The sequence below is a fragment of the Geospiza fortis genome, unplaced genomic scaffold, assembly GCF_000277835.1.
Source record: "Geospiza fortis unplaced genomic scaffold, GeoFor_1.0 scaffold55, whole genome shotgun sequence".
In the NCBI taxonomy this organism is placed as follows: Eukaryota; Metazoa; Chordata; class Aves; order Passeriformes; family Thraupidae; genus Geospiza; species Geospiza fortis.
Window position 1 is genome coordinate 6,974,343 of NW_005054308.1, and position 22,500 is coordinate 6,996,842.

Sequence of the window (22,500 nt, forward strand, 5' to 3'; positions counted from 1 at the left end):
CCGTGTGAGACTGTGTTGGAGTGGGGATGATCTGTCTCCTGATGGTAGCTCCACTGTAAATGCTGCCAGCCATTTCAATGCATTTCCCTCTCCATTTTCAAGATGGACTGCAAAATTAGTGGAGAGTGCATATCAGTGTTGCTAGAACATTTTTCCTCTTCTCCTGCATCAGTTATGCAATCAAAAGACAGTTCCTGATGGAAGTAAACATCCTGACATCCTTTTTCAGGAGATTGGCCTTTCCTTGCCTCTTTTGATGTCTGGATGATAAAGCTCTTTTAGAGAAAATCATCTTCATCATATTGTGACATCAGTGGATAAATCAGATGAGAAGAGCTGGGTGGCTGCAAAAAGAAAGTGCTGTGATTTCAAAACAGATCTGGTAATCAGTAGTGATAAAATGGAAATAATCCACCAATATTATGGGCTTCTCCTTTTTAACCTTTTTCTTGGTATTGGTTTTGTCTGATTTCTTCTGAAATAGCGAGGTTAAACAGAGATCAAAGGATCATACACTGCAGTTAGTAGATACATTTTATTCCCAGTCTGAAAATCTTTTTTCTGTCTCCTTTTTCAGAGGGCAGATGTGGCTGTGGCACCATTAACCATCACCCTGGTTCGAGAAGAAGTCATAGACTTTTCCAAACCGTTCATGAGTTTAGGTATATCAATAATGATAAAAAAACCTCAAAAGTCCAAACCAGGAGTTTTTTCCTTTCTGGATCCTTTGGCCTATGAGATATGGATGTGCATTGTTTTTGCCTACATTGGAGTGAGCGTTGTCCTCTTCCTGGTGAGTCGCTTCAGCCCCTATGAGTGGCACACTGAGGAGTACGAGGAAGGACGGGACCAGCCAGCCAATGACCAGACAAATGAGTTTGGGATATTCAACAGCCTCTGGTTCTCCCTAGGAGCTTTCATGCAGCAAGGATGTGATATTTCTCCAAGGTGGGTTGCCTTCCCCAATGAACCTTCTTCCAGTTCTCATGGTTTATTCTTTCTGCGTGCTTTGAAGCTGAACAGGTTCTACTTTGACCTCCCTTCCTGAGCCAGAGCGTAGTTTTGTGAATCAGTTACAGATTCAGAAATGATCCAAAAATTCACAGATCTCACAGCTGTGAACTTGGGACCTCAAACTTGACACCATGAAAATGCCATTTAAATTTTTCTTGGGGAGCTCTTTTGAGGGAATTTACAGAAATTATAACAAGCTTTTCTAAAGCCACCCAATTGCAATCAAATTTTGTCATTTATTTTGTTGCTACTAGAAATAAGATGATTCTAGAATTATAGGGAAGATAAAAACTTCCAGCAAGGTAGGGAGAAATAATACAGTAGGTGCCTAGTGAAAGGTTATATGGTCTGTGCCAAACATTATGGAGCACAATGAGTGGCTTAATTGTTACTGGCCTTAAAAAAGGTTAAAGAAAGACCAAGTTTCATCCTGCTTCCCATTTCAGCCAACAGCTCTGCTGCCTGAGTGTTTAGTAGGACCCAACATCCAAAGTGTACCTAAAGGGACTTTTTGGTGAATGACTCTTGTGATTTACTTAGATAATTTTTCCTTCATTTTGGAGGCTTTGTCTCCCTTCTCTTCAAAGTTTCATCCAGAAATACCCATCTTATGGGTGAAGGCAGTGGGCAGAGGTTGATTTCCAGCCTGCTGTGGTGGCATCAAAGCTCAGGGGATGAGAAGGAGGCACAGCTCCATGGACAAGGGGAGATAACTCCGTGCAGCTCAGCACAGCTCCCCTGGGATGGCAGGGAAGAATGAGCACCAGCTTTTTGGCTATCAGATGCCAATTTATCCAAATGTTAATGAGCTTGTGATAGCAGGGAAATAACAGCCTGCAGGGCACTTTGATAGTGACAGCCTTTATGAATATGTTTTATTATCTGATCATTGATTAGTGGGAGGCCAGGCAGAGAATCCAGAAAGTCTTCCCAGCAGAGGGAATTTCAACTTTATTGCTGTCTTGTAACCAGCCCCAAGAATTAGGATCAGGTTATTGTGATTTTTATTCTCCTTGTTGGTTTTGTCATTATTTTTATTTAGAAAATAAAATGTCTTCCTTTGAGGCCATTTCAATAGGTGGTTTCTGATCCAAGGAGGAGCAGGGAGAGGTGCAAAGCTGAGGCTTTGAGGAATAGCAAATTTGGTAACATCTTTAATAAAAAGTGTCAGGGAAAGATCAGTGGGTTTGATCCAGATAACAAGATTTGCCCTAGCTAAACAACATCCTTTGAATCACCATTTCAAAGTGTGGTTTTATTTTGCTTTGAAATGGGAAATGAGAATTATTCCATCATTGTTATTTTAATGTTGGTTGATTTAATCATCCTGATAATGAAAATTACAATTTCATTGAAACCAATGTTTTCCCATGGAACACAAGAGCCGTTTCTGACTGCTACAACAATTGGCAAGATGGTAAAAACTTAAAAATTAAATACAGGAATTATTATAACTCCCAGTACTCTGAGTACTGCTCCTTGAGATGGTTGTAAGGGGAGAGGGATATTTCTGTGTGATGTGAAAGCCAGGAGGAAGCAGAAGAGTGAGAATTTCTGTAGGATGTTGTTGTGCAGAAAGGCTCTGAGCCCGCTCCCTGTTTCACATGTATTTTTCACACGAACCCAGTGCAGGATTTCTGTGACACATCACTTAGAAATGAACACTTGGTAGAATGACACTGTGGGCAGGTGGGGATATCTGCTCTATTCTAATATATTTCCTATGTGCTTGCTTCTAAACTTATCTCTACTATCTCTCAGCATCTCCCCAGTAATGCATTAGCCAACATAAATAGCTTCTGTTATACATCTGTTCTGTCATTCTCTCCCCAGCAGAAAGGAGCAAGTGCAGGGGTGTATTTTGTTTTTGTAGAGGTTTTTGGGTTGTTTATTTCAGTTTTGTTTTGGAAAGGACCAGGGGAAATTTGTCTGAAGGTTTGTTTGTTATTTTTTTCCAGATCGTGCTTGTTTTAAGTGCATATGCCACTATGTATTTATCATTAAAAAAAAAAAGAGTAAGATCAAAACCACAGACACATCACTCAGCACAGCAGGTGGTGAGGTTTTCAGCAATAACTTGCTCTTGTAAATGTGCATTCCTCAGTCTCAGACCAGTCCCCAGGGAACTTCAATGCCCCAAAGAGACAAAAATTCGCTTTTGAAGGAAATTGTTGTCCTTTTTAAGGACAGTCTTACTAGGCAGAGCTTTAAACAGGCTTCTAAGTACATTGGGGACAACCTACCAAGGACTTTAAAGACACGCTGTGAATTTGGTGACCTGTGGATGGCCAAGAGAGAGCAGAGCTGTGGGTTACCTGCTCAGAGCCTCTGTGCAGGAGGTCAGCTGGTATCTTTGAAGCTCTGAATCCTTCATGTCTAGGCATCAACTGGGTGAATGTGACAAAGGGCAGGCAGTAACCAGTCGTGGAGACTCCCAGCTGGAGCTGGTGGCACTCTGTGTTGTGCCTTTGGGTGCTGAAACAGGAGCATGAGCAGGGAATCCATCCAGGAATGACTCCGTGGTAAATGTGTGGCTTCAAACCAAGGGGGCTGAGAGCTCTTGGACATTTCCCACTGCAGTGTGTGCCCACCTTCTGCACCACCACTGACCACTGGCCCCACTGGGTGTGGAACAGTCCCTGCCAGGACTAATTTGCCCTGGTTGAGGTGAGACAGCCCCTGTTGCTGCCCTTAAAGCTTTCAAAGCCGGGGTTGGTACCCAGCAGGGTCAGGGAGAAGCAGCAGCTCGGAGCTGTGCACAGCTCCACAGGGACAGGCAGGAATCAGTGACTCTGAAATGGGCCATAAACCATTAGGCTTTGCTAAGTGCCACCTTAGCTTCAGAAAACTGCAATGAAATTGCAAAAGCACTCATTAAAGGTGAAATACAGACCCAGAAAGGAGCTTCTCAGAGCAGGCATCAGAGGTAATAAATAACCCATAGCCAATAGCAAGAGCCTGCCGAAAGAAAAATGTGAAGCAAATATGACTCACATTGTGCCATTTTCAGAACTGTAATTTGATAAATTGTCTTCAGAGCTTAAAATAACCGCAGTGTGTAGCAGCTGTGGGGGGTAGGACCTTGCTAAAGTCCAGCACGTTGCAGCCATTCCTCACTTAGGATGGACCTGAGGCCTTTGAGAAGGAGGCTGAGGGGAGGCTTGGGCTTCCCATCTCCTCTGCAGCAAAACAGGGCATCAGAATTTTTCATCTTCTCCATCATTTTCTGCAAAATAAATAATTTGACTGCTGTGAAAAGGATGGAAAAATAAGGAGCAAAATAGCATCTCTTGTCAGCTTCCTATTTTGATCTCCTATTCTTTGTTATCACAAAAGATGTTGCTTCATATGCTTTTGAGCCCAAAAGCGACTTCTTGTATATTGGAGACTATTAAATTTAATCCAGTTATTCTTCCTGTGACTCAGAAAATTTATGTTTGACTAAAATGAAATACATTTGGTTAAAACAGATCTTCCAGAAAGGCATTTATTCTTCACTTGAAAATACCATGAGATAAAATAGACAGTTACTCTCAGCTGAGTTGACGGCAGGAACCTTGTCCCATGTCAGGTTTGGCAGGTGGATAAATATCACACAATATCACCTGGTGAATGCAGCCATCATTTGTGCCTTGACAGAGGAGAATTAAATAAAGATCTCCAAAAATTAGCTCCACTTCTTGGAGCCTCTCTTTACTGTTGAAACAAAAAGGATACGTATTCTGAATTCAGATCAAAATCTACTGTGATTAGAAGGGAAATGCATACTCATATCATGGCACACTAGGGTATTTTGTCATGATACCCAGACAACACAGCTTGAAATCACTCATTATAATCTGTCTCATTGAGAAGAGAGCTGGAGATGTCGTGGTCAGCCTGTGCTGGGAGTGAAATGGTGGATGAAGCTTTCATCCCATCTGTATCTGAGACAGCCTGGACAGGGGATGTTTTGGGAGCATCAGCAGGGCTGCCTGAGCAAGGAGGGCCTCTGTGCAAGGAGGGACCACAGCTGGGAAATGCTCAGGTCCCACCAACATTAAAATATCAATGATGGAATAATTCTCATTTTCCATTTCAAAGCCACACTTTGAAATGGTGATTCAAAGGATGTTGTTTAGTGTGCCCAAAAGACTGCGGGGTTCAATGTGGGCAAGGAGACATGGCACAAGGCACCATCCTCCCTCCAGCTGGTTTGGGATAAGGAGCTAACAGGGTTTTCCCTGGCCTGCAGAGGCAGAGCAGAGGCTTTGCAGGGTGCAGTGGGTTGTGCCAGGCAGTGACCACGGCTGGGTGTGCTGAGCAGGGAGCTTTGCTGGCAGAGATGATGAATGGCTGCACTCCCAGGCAGGAAGGAGAGAGATAGATGCTGGCTGCTCTCCAGTCAATAGATACAATCTATTATTTATAGGCATCTTGTGGACATGGTTATTTGTTTTTTCGTGACATGGAAACAGTGCTCTGGCTGATCTGTGCTGTGTGCTCGTGTTCACCGCTCCTCCTCTGGCTCACTCCTGCACTCCATCAGAGTGGTTTGTCTGGGGAACAGCAAACCAGCTATTTATCATGTACCTGTAATTAATGCCAAGCATTTTCCTCTGCTCGTTTTCCTGTTTATTTACATTTCTTTTTAGCCCAATTGAAAAAAGTCACAGGAGACTTCAGATTTTGAAAGAGAGCAGCATTTTAAATTTCATCAAGATCTTCCCAATACTGAAAGGGTTTCACGGGTTTTTGGGCAAAATCTAAATCAGAAATTGATTAGAACAACAAAAAAAAGGAAAGTTGTGGGGGATTTTGTTTAGTTTTTTGGATTTTTTGGGGAGGTTTTTTTTTTTTTAGTGAGAGGTTTGATTTGGATTTTTTTCAAGGAAATTATTTCTGCTCCATCCTTTGTAAACTTACACTTGCAGGGTACTTAGTTATTTTGCTAAAAATTTAGCATTAGAGAAATTAGAACCAGCTGCATTTAGCAATCAAAAGGAATTTAATTCCTTCCTGAAAAGAAGGCTGAGCAGGGGTATTTATCTGATGGCTCTTCTTGATTTCAGTAAGTGTCTTCTCTGACACTCCAAGCATCTGCCTTGAAAATGGCCTCAAATTGCACCAGGGAAGATTTAAATTGAAGTTTAGGAAAAATTTCTTCACTGGAACGGTGGTCAGGCATTGGAACAGGCTGCCCAGGGAAGTGGTGGAATTGCCATGCCTGGAAATGTTCAAAATGCACGTACATGTGGCACTTGGGGACGTGGTTTAATGGTGAATTTTAGTGGCAGTGCTGTGGTAATGGTTGGACTGATCTCAGAGGGCTTTGCCAGCCTTGATGATTCTGTGGGGACAAAGCTCAGGTTCATTCATTTGTGCTGGTTTGCTTGAAGTGGTGAGCTGGCTTTCTCTGAGAATAAAAGTAAGAAAATCGGGACTCCAAATTCTGGAAAAGTCTCTTTGCCTTCTAAAAGTGATTGCAAATGATGTTGTAATTATCTCTACCTGGCAGAGTTAATTATGTCCAGGGAGAGCAAACTCAGGTCACAGGGTAACAGCAGCACTTGCAAATCACCAGGAACTGATGACCACACTTATTTCTAAAATGCACTTAACCAGGGAAAGTTACTCACCAGAGGAACAGCTTGACAAATTGCACAATATCCCACTGAACAGTCCCCTTTGGAGTCTGTGCACTTCCATGGCAACCAGAGTGTGGCAGCCAGGGGAAAATGGAAATTCTTTTAAAATAATCATCCTTGCTGTCCTTTTTTTTTTCATTTGGAAAGAAGGAGGAAATAACCAACCGAGAGAGCATTGTTGGAACGATGCAATTTGTTCTGTAAAGGAAAAATTAGTCTTTTGAATTTGCAGACTCTGCCATCTGAAAATGTCTAAATGCTGCAGAGGTAATGAATGCTTCCTCCACTGACCTGTAAGCTGCTTCCTCAGGATGCTTTTCCTTTCAGGCATATTTAATCATTCTCCCACAGTTCTGACTTTGGGCCTTTGGCATTGAGGTTGCTGGGGGACAGCAAGAAATTTGCTGAAACTCCTCCCATTGAGTGACAGATTCACTAATCGTTCCACCAGCTGTGTTTAAAATAAGCCATCAAACACTTCATCTAAAAGCAGATATATTAGCCTAAAAATACTTTTGCAGTTTCTTTCTTCAGGACTAAATAAATGGTTCTCATGTTTTTCGTTGAAAACAAAGTTGAAAATAGCATGGGGGAAAGTGCATTTCCCTTTTTTTTTAAATATCTTGGGAAGTTTTATATAAAAGAGGGTAGATTTGGAATAGGTATTAGGAAGAAATTCTTGCCTGGGAGGGTGGTGAGGCCCTGGCACAGGTGCCCAGAGCAGCTGTGGCTGCCCAATCCCTGGAAATGTTCAAGGCTGGGTTGGATGGGGCTTGGAGCAACCTGTGAAAGGCATAGGATTGGAATGAAATGAACTTAAAAATCCCTTTCAACCCACACCATTCTGTGTTCTCTGACATGGAACTGGAAGGTGCTGTTTGTGTTTCTAGTGCTGGGCACTGACTCAGGATGGTGAGGAGCACTGAGATTTATAGGGCTGCCTTCTGGCACTCACAGCCTCCTCCCTGACAGCAGCAGGAGGCTCTCAGAGCCTCCAGGGACCCCCCTGCTGCATTCAGACTTGCTGATTTTCAGTCAGTGAGAGAAGCAGGCTTTTTTCCATTTCCTTTCCTCTCAGTAACGAGTTGTTCCTGAGCAGTCAGCTCAGCTGGGCTCTGCAGTCAGGACTGAGTGTGGTTGTGTCTCTCTAATAGTTAGGTTGACTGCCAAGTGTTTTTGTCAAAGAATAAGGGTTGTGAGGAGCTGAATGGCCTCCACCTCCCTCAGGTGCTGTCCTCTGCAAGGCTGCCTCTCACACACTGCTTTAATGTTGGCACTCCAAAAAAAAATATTGTAGCTAAGATGGGAAGCCCTGGGCATGTTTTCACAGGGAAGCCCTGCTTAAATAACTCTTCCATATGCTGTACATTACTTTTATCAGCACTGAGATATCATGTGCACACTCACTGGATACACATTCCAATGAGCTTTGAACTCCTTGATTCAAATTGCTCTGGCTAAAAAAAAAAAAACCACAAAAAGCATCCCCAGCTGCTCTTTGCTGGTGTCACCCCCACAGCTGGCCTTCTACTGGGAGGCTCAGAATTCTGCATTTATTCCAATGGAATTTGGCATTTGTCACAGACATCTTCTATGAAAAATCCTTTCCTTAGGATTTTTCCTCCTGAGAAGCTGAGAGACCTCAGGAACAAAATGTAAACATTGATTATCTGCTGCTGTGGAATGCAACAGGTGCATCTGTGATTGGTCTCATGTGGTTGTTTCTAATTAATGGCCAATCACAGTCAGCTAGCTCGGACTCTGTCCGAGCCACAAGCCTTTGTTATCATTCTTTCCTTTTCTATTCTTAGCTAGCCTTCTGATGAAATCCTTTCTTCTATTCTTTTAGTATAGTTTTAATATAATATATATCATAAAATAATAAATCAAGCCTTCTGAAACATGGAGTCAGATCCTCATCTCTTCCCCCTCATCCTAAGACCCCTGTGAACATGGTCACAGGCATTTATGGGGCCTATTCTGCTTTTGTGTCAGATTTCATCCCACCTGCTTGTCCTTGTAACTCAGGAAGAACCCCTTTTTTCATGAAAAGTCCAGGAATGCATTTGTTCACTGAGCAATTCCCGTGGTAACACCCCAAGATGGTGAGCAGTTGAGAAAAATTTATTGAAATAGGACAGAGATATTGTGTTATCCATTGTGAATGGCTTGAGGAATCCAAGTAACTGGGAAAAGCAAAATGTGGATCTTGCTAAGAAATTTGGGGCAAAAATCCTTGTGTGCTTGGGCAGGGTCTGGAGTTGGAGAGGGCAGAGCCTGGTGTCACCTCTGAAGTCTTCCATGCTGTCTTGGCCTTCCCTCCATTTCCACATGGATCAAAGGAGCAGCTGGAGAGCAGCTGATTCACATGCTCAGATGGCAGGAAAGGGCACAGAGCTCGTGCACACAGCCTTTTCCTTAAACAGCAGCAGCACACTTGATGGCATTCAATCTATTTAATAAAATCATGCAGTAATTCTGATTAGTGCCTGCCCAGAAGAGTTGCTGCTTACCCTCAGATCCAAAGGCTAAGCAGCAATAATCCAATCATGGTAATCATAACTTACTACTTTGATCTTCAGATAAAAGAGTCTATAGAAGTGCAAAAGTGTTACATCACCGTTATTTGGACAACTTCAAAGCATGTTTTATACACTAATGAATTCTCCCAACTCAGTCTGATGAGGAGTAATAGAAGGAGAGTGTGTGAACAGAGGAGTAGAGGGGAAGGAGATGAGTCTTCATGTGGTGAAAGGGAAAGGCAATAAAATAAGCACTTGTGCCCTGTGTATAGGTGTGAGATGTGATGAAGAAGCCACGAGGGTCCAGCTGCAGGAGCCAAGGGCACAGGATGCTCTCCCAGAGGAGGAATTTTCTCTTCTCTCCTTTCTTGAAGCTTGTAATAAGAAGAAAAATCTCAGGCTGCAGAGAGGAAAACAGAGGGAGGGGGCAGCTTTTCATCTCAACAGTGCTTCTGAAGCCTTAAAAAAAAGATTTAAAAAAATCACCAAATGGATCTTGGCAGGTGAAATAGGGGAGAGCAGAAAACCTGAATTTGTTTTCTCTTCACGGTTTGGGAGTTTTAATGTTAAAACACAGGCACACCTGTGCACATAAAACTCTTCTAAAAACACTGTCTGGGGAGAGCAGATTCATTCCTCACCACTTCTACAAGAGATGTAGTATGTCCCTGTACAAAAAAGAAAGGCTCCAAACTGAAACTAGAGAAATTCCAACTTGTACAGTCCTGGTGAGGAATCACATTTTAAATTAGAAATGAGAGATAAAATTAAGGGAATATTTGTAAAGATTGCCAGAGTTAATATCTTCCAGTGCAGAAAATACTCTCCTTCCAGATCAAAGCCTTTCTCTCATCAGACTGGGAAATCTGACAAAAGACAGGAAAAAAATAAAGCAAAATGAACCAAGGCAAGACTCTCTGGAAGAAGTCTGAACTAGGTTATTGTAGCATTATTGCCCAGAAGTCACAGAAATGGAGCTCTAGTGTGAGCAAAGGTAGATGGCTAAAGAGGATCTTGGAAAAATGAAGAACTGATGGCATATAATCCAAAACATATTCAATCTTTTGGGGGAAAAAAAGCAGCTTTTTCATCAAGTAGACTTTGAAGAAGAGACTGTGGGAGACCATATGGAATCCAGCAACTCAGTAAAGGACATTGGCACAATAGACTGTTGCTCAAAAAGAAGGATGAGTGCTGTTAAATTTGGGGCCACCTGAGGTTGAGGAAGTTCCTGAATAATGAATCTCCTGGGGCTCTCCAGCAACAGCTTCTGACAAAATTTTATGCTTGTCACCTTGTGAGTTTTTCTCAGCAACGTGAACAAATGTCATCAGAGTGAGAAAAATACATGAAGAGCCTTTTTCGCAGTGAAATTTTTGCTCAAAGGCATGACAAGAGTTGGGGTTTTAATCCTTGTAGTGATAGCTGGCAAAACAGCAGAAGAGGGATGACTTTGCCTTTCTCTGGAGCTGCCAAGCAGCTCAAAGTGACCACGTGTTTCTCAGCGAATCACTGTCTAAACATCCATCCCTTCAAGCACCCTGTCTGCAACAGGGACAGGCACACTGTGCCTGTCTTCAGATCTACCTCTCTGCCTTTCAGCTACACTCTTATTTTTTCTTAGGATCCCACCTCATCCCTCTATCCTGGCCATGCATTTGTACTGTTTTTAGCTGCCCTCTGGAAGAGTTGAGTCCATTATCCTGCATTTTTAGGGTTAAACATCTCATTTCAGCAGCCAGGGATGCTGTGCAGGGATGGCAGTGATACCTCAGTCCGGCAGTTCTGCTCTGTTGGAGTGTTTTATGGGTCCTGCTGAAGTTCAAGAGGGCTTGCTGCCCATGTCAGTGCCAGTTTGTTTGGCATCTAGTGCTTCCAACACCCCTCTAGGTGAGCAGGTGAGTTGTGCTTGTTGAGAACCCACAGGTGTTGTTTTGGGTCAGCTGAGGACACAGAAGGGCACAACCAGCAGAGTGCTGTGGAGTGCACACATCACCCACCCTCTGCATGGCTGGGCCCATTTGATGCTGCCTCTGCCTGCTGGGATTGTCTCAGGAAGGGGAATTGGGCAAAGCAGCAGCTCAGAGGTAAATTCCATCTGGTGGCCATTGCTTCAGGCCACCCACCCAGGACAGGTTCATCAATGTGATTCATCCTCTTCTCCCACAGCTGGCAACTAAATTAGAGAGATGGAGTAAGTTATCCAGGATCCCATAAAGTAGCAGGGCTTCACAGGGAACAGAAAAACCCAGCTCCTGGATGCTGGTCCTCTGATTAGGCTCAGGCACCTCTTGCCTGTCAAAATGCTAAGTGAATGTCTGGGAAACAGCACGGAGCTGCTCCTGCAGTCATGCTTATACTTAGCACTGCAGTAATCCAAGGCCCAATGAGTGGAGAACCACAAGTGGCATGATGCATTTCTGACTAAGCAGGAAAACTCATTTTAGAATGAGGTTTTGCCCATTAAAGGGAAATTGAAGGGGGAAAAAATGCCAACATATTCTGCAAAAGAAGAGATGAAACAGTAGGAGAGAGAGCATACACTGCTGTCCAAAGCCATTAGCTTAGGCAGAAAGAAACAGTAAATAAACCATGATTTATAATTAACGCCTCACAGATATACATCCCCCCGTTGAATCTGGGAGATTCTGTGTGTTTGCAGAGATCACGTTCAGTTGATGCAATATTTACACTGTGAGTATCCACAAGGCCCCTTCTTAAAGGCACTTCTGCTGGGATTCCATAATCCATATGGCCTCCTTCCAGCACGTTGGATTTGGGGTGAGATGGACTGGCAGGGTTTGCCTGAAATCACAAGATTGCAGCCCATATGTAAAAGTTAAGAAGCCCTAAATTCTTTTTCCTTGTCTTTTTAACAAGAATTAGAGAAAGAAAACCAGGACAGAGCCAGCATGAGACTCCCAGTACCTGTGCACCCTCAACTTCCTTACCCTGCCTCCCTGGTTAGTGTTACCCACAGGGGACCAAAATATGCAGCTCTTAGCTCTGTAGAAAAGTTGTGAGACATAAAGAAAGAATTTGTCCCTCTGGGAGAGGTAAATGAGAATATCAGTGGAAAACATTCTTACTTCTGTATTTGTAAGGGCTTTCCTGACACTGCATGTTGAAACCCAGCACTGCAGTCAGGGCTCCAAAGTCTTGTACCAGGAGCTAGGATTCAATAACAAGTAAAAGCAAACTCCTATGGCAAGAAAATTAGTAATGCAGCATGAACAGAGAAACTTGCATTATGATCCCTCGAATTTTGTGGCAAGCAGTTGTGAGCTCATTCAAGACTCTCTGTGGTACAGTAGAGAGTAAGAGGATAAGAGCTCTGCAGTCTGTACTTGATGGATGCAGCCAGAGCTGATCCCAGCTCCACAGCCCTACACTGAATTTCTTCCTTTGCCTTCTGAGCAAATCTGGGGTTCATGTCAGGAGGCAAAGTGGTGAGACCAGCCATGCCAGATGGTCTGTGACAAAAAGGAAAAGCAATGCTCTTTACATTGACAGAGTTTGATATTGAAAATTTGCTTAAAATAAGAGAAAAATGGTGCAAAATGTTTGCAATTAATTCACTACCGAGTCAGATTTCAGGCAGAACCATGGAATTGTCTAGATCAGTATCAAATTCACAGAGCTGTGTTGGAGATCAGAGGCTCTCTGTGGGTAGAAGACCAAAAGTGGATTTGACCCACAATCAGTAGCACAGGCACAGAAGAGCTTTTCTTTCAACAGTTTTTGCATAAATTCATTCAGTGACAAATATGTCAGTTGAGCAAGTGAGCCTTTATTAGACTTGAATTTAGCAGCAAATCTGGGAAATCCTCCCAAAGCAACTGTGGCTTCAGGATCCCAGATTTGCACTTCTAATTAAAACACTGTCAGTTTAGGTGTAATTCTCCATAAGGAATGGATTTGGGGAGGGGGAAGGGAGAAGTGGGAGAGAACTGAGCTGGTGCTTGAACAGTTTTCCAATGAGGTTTATTCTGTATATTTTCTGATGATCTTGTTAATATTTTTTTGCAAAAATGTATTGTTCTCTTCTAATGGATGTCAAAGCAGAGGCAAACTCCTGCTGGCTTTTCCTACCTTCCATGAGGGATAAGATCAAAGAGAAAATTGTTTGATCGAGGATTGCATTTTGTTTTAAGAAATGAGATTATAGATGCATGATTTTCTATTTCTGTATGATCCATCAATGCTAAGGGTAAAATATTAGAACAAATCTCTTCCTGGGAACAAAGAGAACTTACAATTCTTTTCTGTGTTCTGCTGGCAAAATGCAGTTATTTTTGCAAGGAAAGGTTTTTAAAAAGTCATGTTAGTAAAAAAATTAAAATTATTACTTTCAGCTTGGCCATCTGCAGTATTTTTATTGGGCAGATTTAAAATAGCACATTTCAGAATTATCTTTTAAATTTTATATGCAGTAGGTAAGGATATAATGTACTGTAAATGCTAAAAGATAATTATTTGTAAGAGAAAGCAGAAACAAAATTGTTTACCATGTTAAAATTATACCATTTAGTCTTACAGAAATTAAACTATAAGTAATAGCAAAAAGCAAAGCTTGAACAGACCCAAAACAACAATTTTCAGAGTGCTACTTTTAGAGGACATTTGCAACCATTATCTTTGCATTCCAAATGAGAGTATTAAGGTTTTATTTACAATTTCAGAGTTTTCCACAGTCCTCAAATCTTGGTTCCCAGCCAGATCTAATTTTAAGTAGATTGTGCACTGTGGGTAATGAGGGCAGAGTATTTACTACTTACTCCTGCAAGGGTAATGATGGAAAGGAGCATCCTGTTCCTGCCAGTTCTGGGAGGCACAGGCAGGATCCCAAGCCAGGGACAGGAGTGGGGGTGTGGTATTTTACACAGCACAGGCACGGATAGAAGAAGAAATCAAGATGTCTTATTTTGGATTGTGTAGGAAAGAAGAGTCTAGGTGCAGAAGAAATTACACAGGTTGAAAAAAGTACAGTCTGGTCTATTTAGCTATTTTACCCCTTTTTGCACCCCATTTATGAAAGCCTCTTACACTGTTACCCTTACTAATTTTATTCCAATTTCATTTAGACCCTGCTATTTGCAAGGATTACCATGATAATCAACATTGATGAATCCAGAGGTCAAATAGACAGATCCAAATATCTGAACCTTAGCACATCTTTAAAGTCCTAACCAGGGTGCTCAGTCTCACCTTAGCTCTGCAGGGGCTGAGTTACTGACTCCTTTCCACTCAGCAGGGAGCTGATTCCTTCATGTTATGCTTGAACAGGTACAGGGACACGTCCTCATGCAAGAGGATTTAAACCCCTCAGCACCCATTAGTGAAGAGAGAAGGACTTGAGCCAGGGCTCAAGCTGCAGAACATTTCTGTTGTACAAGGTCATTTTTTGTTACCCAGCTCCAGAGTGAGACTTTCAAAACCTCACAGTGACTTCAAAGTACAAAATGCATCTACTCCTCTGTGACTGCTCTTACTAGAGCATAAATATAAATTCTAAGTCCCACTGCTTTTTGACCAGGCTTTTAGCTCCCTAATGTTCAAGTCACTCATGTCAGAAATCAGACAATATCTCCTAAATTAAAAAGGCACCTTGCAAATGTGTCCTGTGATGGAGGCACTGCTGTTCATGTGCTGGGTCGACAGAAGAAGCAGAACAAGGTGGTAACAGATATTGCCTTTGCAAGCGCTTGCCATTTTAAGCAGGCATTGGCTCAGTCTAAACAGACAAGAGAAACCCAACTTGTTCTGTTCAGCCTGTGTTCACTGCTCCTGAGCCAGGCTGTCACAGTGATCACATCTGTGGTGTGGTGTTCATCATGACTATTATTACATTCTCTTTTGCACTGCTCTGTCCTCCCAGATTCTCCATCACTGGCCAGCTCTCCCTTGTGCTAAGTGCTGCACAGCCACGGAGCAAAAGGGCCAAGTCCTGTAGATTCCATGGGCTCAGTGTTTTCTCTGCCGTGCATTTCAGCAGTTTTGGTTCACAGCTTCAGCTCCATGTCAGTCCAGCAACGAGGGAAAACATTGCCCACTAGCAGTGTCAGCAACAAAACATCACTCACTCACGAGGCCCCTGCCATGCTGGCAGCCCTAGCAAGCCGCTGACCTCCTCTCCTCTCCTCCACAGCCTGTGAGAGTGAGCACATCCCTCCTCCTGCCATGAGGAGGAATGACCAGCACCACCAGCAGCAGGGACGGCCCAGATGAAGCCAGTCCATGATGGACACATGAATCCTGCCTGCATCCTCCTGTCTCCCTGGGGAAAGAAACAGCCCCTTCTCCCTCTTCCCCCAGCCCTCCCTGTTACCTGCCAGGCTCAGCAGCCCAAAGTCACTTCTCCATGCTGTCAGTGCCAGGTGTGAAGCTGGGAAGCACAAGCCATCTGCAGCTGAGGGCAGGCAGCCCCCTGGGCTTAGCTGCTGGTGAATATCACCGGGATGTTGAGGGTCTGGAGGCAGGAATCTGGCTGACTGCAGCTGAAGGGATTGAAATCAGTCGCAGAAATATCCCAGCTTCATCAGGAAGGAAAGGCTTTATAATTTGCAGCTGGAGATGAATGTGATTATTTGCCATGCAAATGGATTTTGCCAGCTCAAAGTGGCCTTCATCAGCAGAGATTGTTGTATTTGACATTATCTGGTTACTTTTGTTTAATGCCTCGGTGCCTTTTCTGAGCGCTTCCTTCCCTCAGCACACATCATCCAGACTAATTTTCTTCCTCTTCCTCATCAATCTGAAGATGTGTGAGTTGAATCTACAGCTGCCTCCCTCCCCAGTCCCTCTCCAAATATGAAACAAATGGTAAAGCTGTATGTGCTGACGGTCCTGCAGGCTGAGTTTCTCTGCAGATGGGATGCAAGATGCTCACATTTATCTCACCTAACTTTAGCCCTTAGCTGGACTGGGATATCTCTGTTACCGTCCCATAAACCATATTTCTGCAGAGTGACTCAGATCAGTAGAAAGACAATGCTGAAACATGGTCCCCTGTGGCGAAATAAATGGTGTTTCTCACAGGCAGGTCCTCCTTAGCCAGGCTGCCTGGCTTTATCAAACAGCATTGTATGCTCCCTTCTGTCTGGGACAGCACTCTGCATCTAGAGAAGGAGCATATAAATAATTTAGACAGAATGCCTGAATGCTGACATCATTCTAAAATCCTCTTCCACTCTTAAAAAATATTTGAAAAGATTTTAATATTAATGCCTGCTTGACTTATTTGCCTCTATAGCTATCAAATGGTTACAGTTAATTGGCTATTTGATTGCAGACAGTACAAAACACCTAGATTTTAAAGCATTATTATGAACATCTTGTCTAACCATCTGCTGAATACAAAAGAGAGAATGTCAGTAGGCAAATTATTCATTAAGACCATAACTCCTCTCTGAGCTTCAATATGTCTCACAGAAAAACACAGGGGTTGTTTTTTTAAATTTCAGGCGACGCAGGAGCTCACCAGAAGATCACAGCTGGGCTGTGTTTCTGGTCTGCTTCCATGCTGGTGCTCCTTCCTGCCAGGGTACATGGTACAACAGAGACCTCAACAGAGGCATTGTTGATGGGCATTGCCCCCTGCCCAGCTAAACTTTCTCATAATTATCTCCATGTCTTATTATTAATATTGTACTCTGAAAGGAATTGAAAATCAAAGCAAATTCTCTCGGTTTACTGCTATTTTTTTTTCACTGTGAATTTATTTATCCCCACTCTAATTACATCGACACCTTTAAAAGCAAATTAGGAACTGAGACAGACTTCTGGCTTCCTTGGAAGCAGCTGGAGAGTGTGATTTTGGATAAATGGCCAGCTAATGATGGGCCTGCAAGGACAAGCTGCACCTTTCAGACCTTCCCCCTGCTCCTGCCTGACTCTCCTCTCTGTGCCCAGGTCTCTCTCCGGCCGCATAGTGGGTGGCGTCTGGTGGTTCTTCACCTTGATCATCATATCCTCCTACACAGCTAACCTGGCTGCCTTCCTCACCGTGGAGAGGATGGTGTCCCCCATCGAGAGCGCAGAGGACTTGGCCAAGCAGACAGAAATCGCCTATGGCACCCTGGAAGCTGGCTCCACTAAAGAATTTTTTAGGGTAAAAAGGAAACTTTAATGCAAACGTTTTTCTTAGCTTCTTGTTTGGCAAGTCCTCCAGGTCCGTCTTCTCTCGTCCTCAGCTCAGGTCTGGTTTTCTTTCACTTTCTTCCCCTCACCATGTTACAGCCTGCCAGAAGATGGCAGTGACTCCAGTGCATGTGATATTCTGTAGTTGTGAACACAAATATGGAATATCCGTGAGCCTCCCCACGTTACCAAGGACCTGCTCTGAGCAACTCCAAATGAAACCGTCTCCAGATTTCCAGCTTGGTTTGCCCTTGGTTTGATCTGCAAAATCACTCTGCGCACGAATATAAAATCAGGGATTGATCTGGGCCCTGGTGCAGAAGTGGTAACATCCTGTTACCCCTTTTGGCTTCCTTGGCCTGTTTGATGTGTGGGTGTGTGTTCAGTCCAAGCTGGAAATCTCAGGGGGCACCCAAACCTCCGTTAACGCTTCTGTTGGGTTTCTGCTGTCCTACGCAGCGATCCAAAATAGCAGTGTTTGAGAAGATGTGGACGTACATGAAGTCAGCCGAGCCCTCCGTTTTTGTGAGGACGACGGAGGAGGGGATGATCCGGGTGAGGAAGTCCAAAGGGAAGTATGCTTACCTCCTGGAGTCCACCATGAACGAGTACATCGAGCAGCGGAAGCCCTGCGACACCATGAAGGTGGGAGGTAACTTGGACTCCAAGGGCTATGGTATTGCAACGCCAAAGGGCTCTGCGCTCAGGTAAGTAGCTTGGGTTTGCTTCCTTCTGCCAAACCACCCAGCAAATCAATGTATGCACACAGTTCAATCTCCATTGCCATGGTAATCACGAAAGCTTGGGGCAAGGAGGTGGGGGAGGCGGAGGAAAGAGGGTTGTGAGCACTCGGTGGGATGTGCAGGGAAGTAAAATGCCCAGCTCCCACTGAGCAGCAATGGGAGTGTCTAATTCTTCAAGCCCTGCATTTGGAAACTGGATCCTGGCTGATCCACTTGCTATGAATGTGTCTGCTGTATGAGGTGATGGCAGGGGGCTGCTGTGGTGTAACCATTGGTTTCACAGAGCTTTATCCAGAAGGGACGCTCATCCTGTGCCATGTGAACTGCACAGCTTTGCAGAGTATGGGATTACCCTGGCTTGGATCCATGCTTGCAGAGGGAGTTCTCACGGGGAAAGCATTTTGGTGTTTCCTCAAATGAAATGCTGCTTGGAAGAGGTGGGAAATCCATTTTGAAAAGCCCTGCAAAGGGTGGGCATTTTTATTCCCTGAGTCAATTCAGATCCCAGCAAGCACCAAATTTATAACAAGTCCAAAGGGGTACTAACACTGCATTTCTGAGCCCAGACCTGCAGCTGCCACGTGCCTTTGCCTATTGGCCTGTGAAGTACCTTCAGAGACCTTCCTTTAAAAGGATGAACTCTTTAAGAGCACAAACCCAGGAGGCATGAGTTGTTAGCAGAGCCTGGGCACTGCAAACAGCTGCACTCCTGGACATGAGCATCCATCATGAAAACTGACTTGCTCAGAAGAGCATTGCCACAGTCCACAGACTGGTATTGTGATCTTGGACATGTCAGGTATGGTTCCTTTTGGCAGCAGCCATGTCAATTCCTCCTGTTACAATCATGAGGAACATAAGTTACAATGGTTTAGTAAACCAGTAGATTACCAAACCAAACCAAATCATTAGATTACCAAACCAAACCAATAGATTTCAGGATCTGTAGCATTAAGTAATCAGAATGATTCTTCAATGTATTTCAGTAGTTACTGAGTTATTTGTTAATGAAAGTATATAGACCAGAAGTGTATGTGTGGCCTTATAATTGTTAACATAACCCAATGTAGAGACATTCAATCCATTATCTCTGGATTTCTAGAAACCAGATTATTACCAGATGACCATTTGTAGAAGGATCTGTCTGGTCACACAGTGCCCAAGCCAAAGTCAGCCCAAAAATCAAAGGTGCATCAGCTGGTAGTGGACAAGACCCAAGGATTTTGGTTATTACAGCCCTTAGGTCAGCTCACACTCAACTGAGCACTTCCAATATCAGCAGTATCTTTAGAGAAGCTGATGTGACCCCCTGCAGGTGACAACCTGCACCACCGGTGCCCGTGGTCCAGAAGGAAATTCTTGCATCCAGGGCAGTTCAGGCTCTGAAATGACTCAGGTACCTCCAGCTGAAGGTGGACATATTCTCATAGCTTTGAGATGCTTTCTGTTGCACACCTTCCACTGTTTGTTTTCAGTCTTGCAAATATGGAAATTAAGATACGGGAATAATTCTATTTAATTAATTACTTATTTAAACATCAGTCTTGGATCCTAATTTCGATATTATAAAAACAAACAAACAGGAACATCCTACCTGTCTTGTAATTTTTGGCATGTGAAAGAGCCATTTTTCATACTTCAAAGAAAAATAAACCACAAGAAAATCACATCAATCATTTTACTTTTCCAACCCCAAACATCCCTCTGCTAGGCATGACTCCAAAAAATTTCTAACATTTCTTTCTGTTTCCTCTTTTTCATCCTGGCTGCATGTAGAACAAATTTCTTATGGGCCTAATGGCAAAGGAGGAATGCTTGATTTTCCATCTGATGGTGTTTCTTTGGAACAGTTCCTGTCCATTTTTTGTCCCATTGTGTCTGTTTTGTTCCTGTTGTTTTAATTGTTTTAATCTCAGTAGTTCCCTACAGTCCTCATGTAGTGTCTGTTCTCCCCCTGGGGTCCTGCTCGTGAGAGGTTGCCCTGAGCAAGGGGATATAGCCCTGAGGGTCTGCCCAGCACGGCCATCCTGCCTCCCACTCAGTCTCCATCTTCACCCACTTCCATCCACAGAGCAAAAGCTCTGAGCCAGGATTGCAGGAGGTTTGTGACCCAGGTCTATCTTGCATCATCAGGTGTGTTTTAGAGGCTGGGCATTGTAGCTAGACCAGTTTTCCTGCATTTAGGATAGCTGGTTAGGAAAGAATCCTAGAGAGAAACTACAGGAGGATTCACCATTATATTTTCCTTGCTTCTACATGGGCAAACAATGCCAAGATGTTGCCACAGATAAATGAAAACAAGGCTGATAATCCAGAAATAATTCTACATGTGGCAGTAAGTGCAAACAGCCTTTTCAGAAGATCAGAATCTTTCAGAAGATTTGATCTCTTGGACTGCTAAAAGAATTTACTTCTTCCTCCTAGGTGAATCTGGCTTTGAATATCTTTTGGCCTCCAGATGTTAAACATTTAGTTATATTTAAGCATGTCTGAGAAGGGCAGTAATGGGAGAGCAGAAATTTCACCTTTCAACACCAGCGAGTTCAATCTGTGATCCTGCCTGACATGAGATAGTCACCCTGCTGCAAAACACACCCATTTACCCAGCAGGAGATCTTTTCCACTGCTGGACAAGTGATCATAAAGAGGGGGAAAAGCCAAATTATCCGAAACAGGGTAAAGAAAACCCAAGAATATCCCTGTAGGTCTGGACTCAGGGACTAGAGAGGTTTTTGAGATGGCAATCTGTGAGAGCAAGTTCTTCAGAGCAGCCATATTGACATTAACGTTCCATAAAACAGAAGTCAGCTTTCCCAGGGTCTGTGAGTGAACACAAGATGCTCCCTGTTAAAAACCAACCTCCATTCAGGACCCCAGACTTTTCAGTCTTCCATCAAAATACAGTCAAGGTGTAGTACAGCCTATTCTGTGTTCTCCCTGGGAGCTGGAGAGACAATTAACCAAAATGAAGCTTCCTAGGAAAGAAAAAACATAATGTTCAGCACATAGCTCCAAAAATCATATTGCTGATCATGTGCTCAGGGAAACAGCAATACATTTACTTTGTTAACACCTTGTACCCACATAGAAGCTGCAATGTATTTTGGCTCATTAGTTAACTAATTTTTCACAGATGGTTCAGGCATCAGAGTGCTGAGTAACCTGTATTCTGTTTTAGGAGACAGAATAATTATGATTCACTCAGTGTCAGATTCTTTTTGGATCTACACTCACATGTTCCCATTTGCTTTAAAGGCAACCAAAGTGAGGCTGTGACCAAAATACCGTTAGAGTTGAAAAGGGAAAATATTGATTGACCTCCAAATGTACACCTTTGCCTTCTCTTGGACTGGTAGCAAGCTTGACTGCATCTGGATTTTGCTTTTTGAAGGCTGGCTTCTGCCTGAAGGAGGCTCCCAGTCCTTGTGAAGGCTTCAGTGCTCGGATGGAATCCCAGCAGGCAGAGCCATGGCGGGCTCGTGGAGGTCAGCACATTCCTCTTGCTCACAGTCAGGCTTATTTTAGAACTGCAGCACAGGAGAACAGCCCCCTTGGCCAGGGTTTCTTGCTGTGGCACAGAGCACAAATTCTGAGATGGGAGCTGCAAGGTCCTTGGCCCTCTTAAAGATCTGTTTTATTGACATTCAAGGTGTGTTGGTGTATTGTTCATCCCTCCACCTCTTCCATAATTTTTAAAGCCCTCTCATGTTTGTGCCTTGCTGTGCCCAGCTTTGTACTTCTTTTCCATGCAATGTCAACACCAGCATTGCATCTTATACTCAGCACCCAGAAAAGAACTGTGCCCATGTGCAGAGCATGTAAAACTCACCACTGCACATCCTGAGCCGAGCTGCTGCCTCAGATGTTCCCCACTGGAGCAGTGAGATGTGAACAGGTCTGAAGGCAGACTGCAGCACAGCTTGGCTTTGGAGGCTGTCCTAAATCTGGATCACTGGTCTTCCTTCTGAATGGTAGAGCCTGCCCAGCATGAGACTCATGCAATGTTTTCTATGACTGGGGAGATGCATCTATGAAACGTTGCATCCAAAAGTCCCAGGTGTTCTCAGGTTTGTGCATTTTAATGGTGATGCAACCATCCTGTGACCTGTTGGTAACAGGGCAATGGTATCACAGGGCATACAGGGCCATTCATAGCTAACCACCACTGCCAACAGTGAAGCAATTCCCTTCCCAGAACATGGAAAGGTTCTTAAGTCCCTGAGACATTGGGAGCTCTGGAAAACACTTGAGGGAGGAAATGCAGACCTCAGCATCAGATGAAATAAGATGACCAGGTTCTCTGTTGTGTTGGCATAGCCTTTCCACAGGGCTTCAGGAAAAGCAGTTTTTACTACCACTAGTTGGGGATCTGCCCCTATGTTTCATACATGTCTGAAGTGTATCCCAGCCATATGTTAATTTGAACATGTTAAAGTTCTTGGATTGATTAAATGT

General features: G+C 43.6%; 1 protein-coding gene across 2 annotated transcripts in view; it reads left to right on the top strand.

Annotated features, from left to right (window-relative positions):
- GRIA1 (glutamate ionotropic receptor AMPA type subunit 1) overlaps positions 1-22,500 on the top strand; it is a 121,098-nt gene that overhangs the window by 84,441 nt on the left and 14,157 nt on the right. For both annotated transcript variants that reach the window (XM_005418752.2, XM_005418751.2), the window contains exons 11-13: positions 578-948; positions 17,075-17,273; positions 17,762-18,009. In XM_005418752.2, coding sequence (XP_005418809.1) covers positions 578-948; positions 17,075-17,273; positions 17,762-18,009 — 818 coding nt within the window. The remainder of the gene's footprint in view (positions 1-577; positions 949-17,074; positions 17,274-17,761; positions 18,010-22,500) is intronic.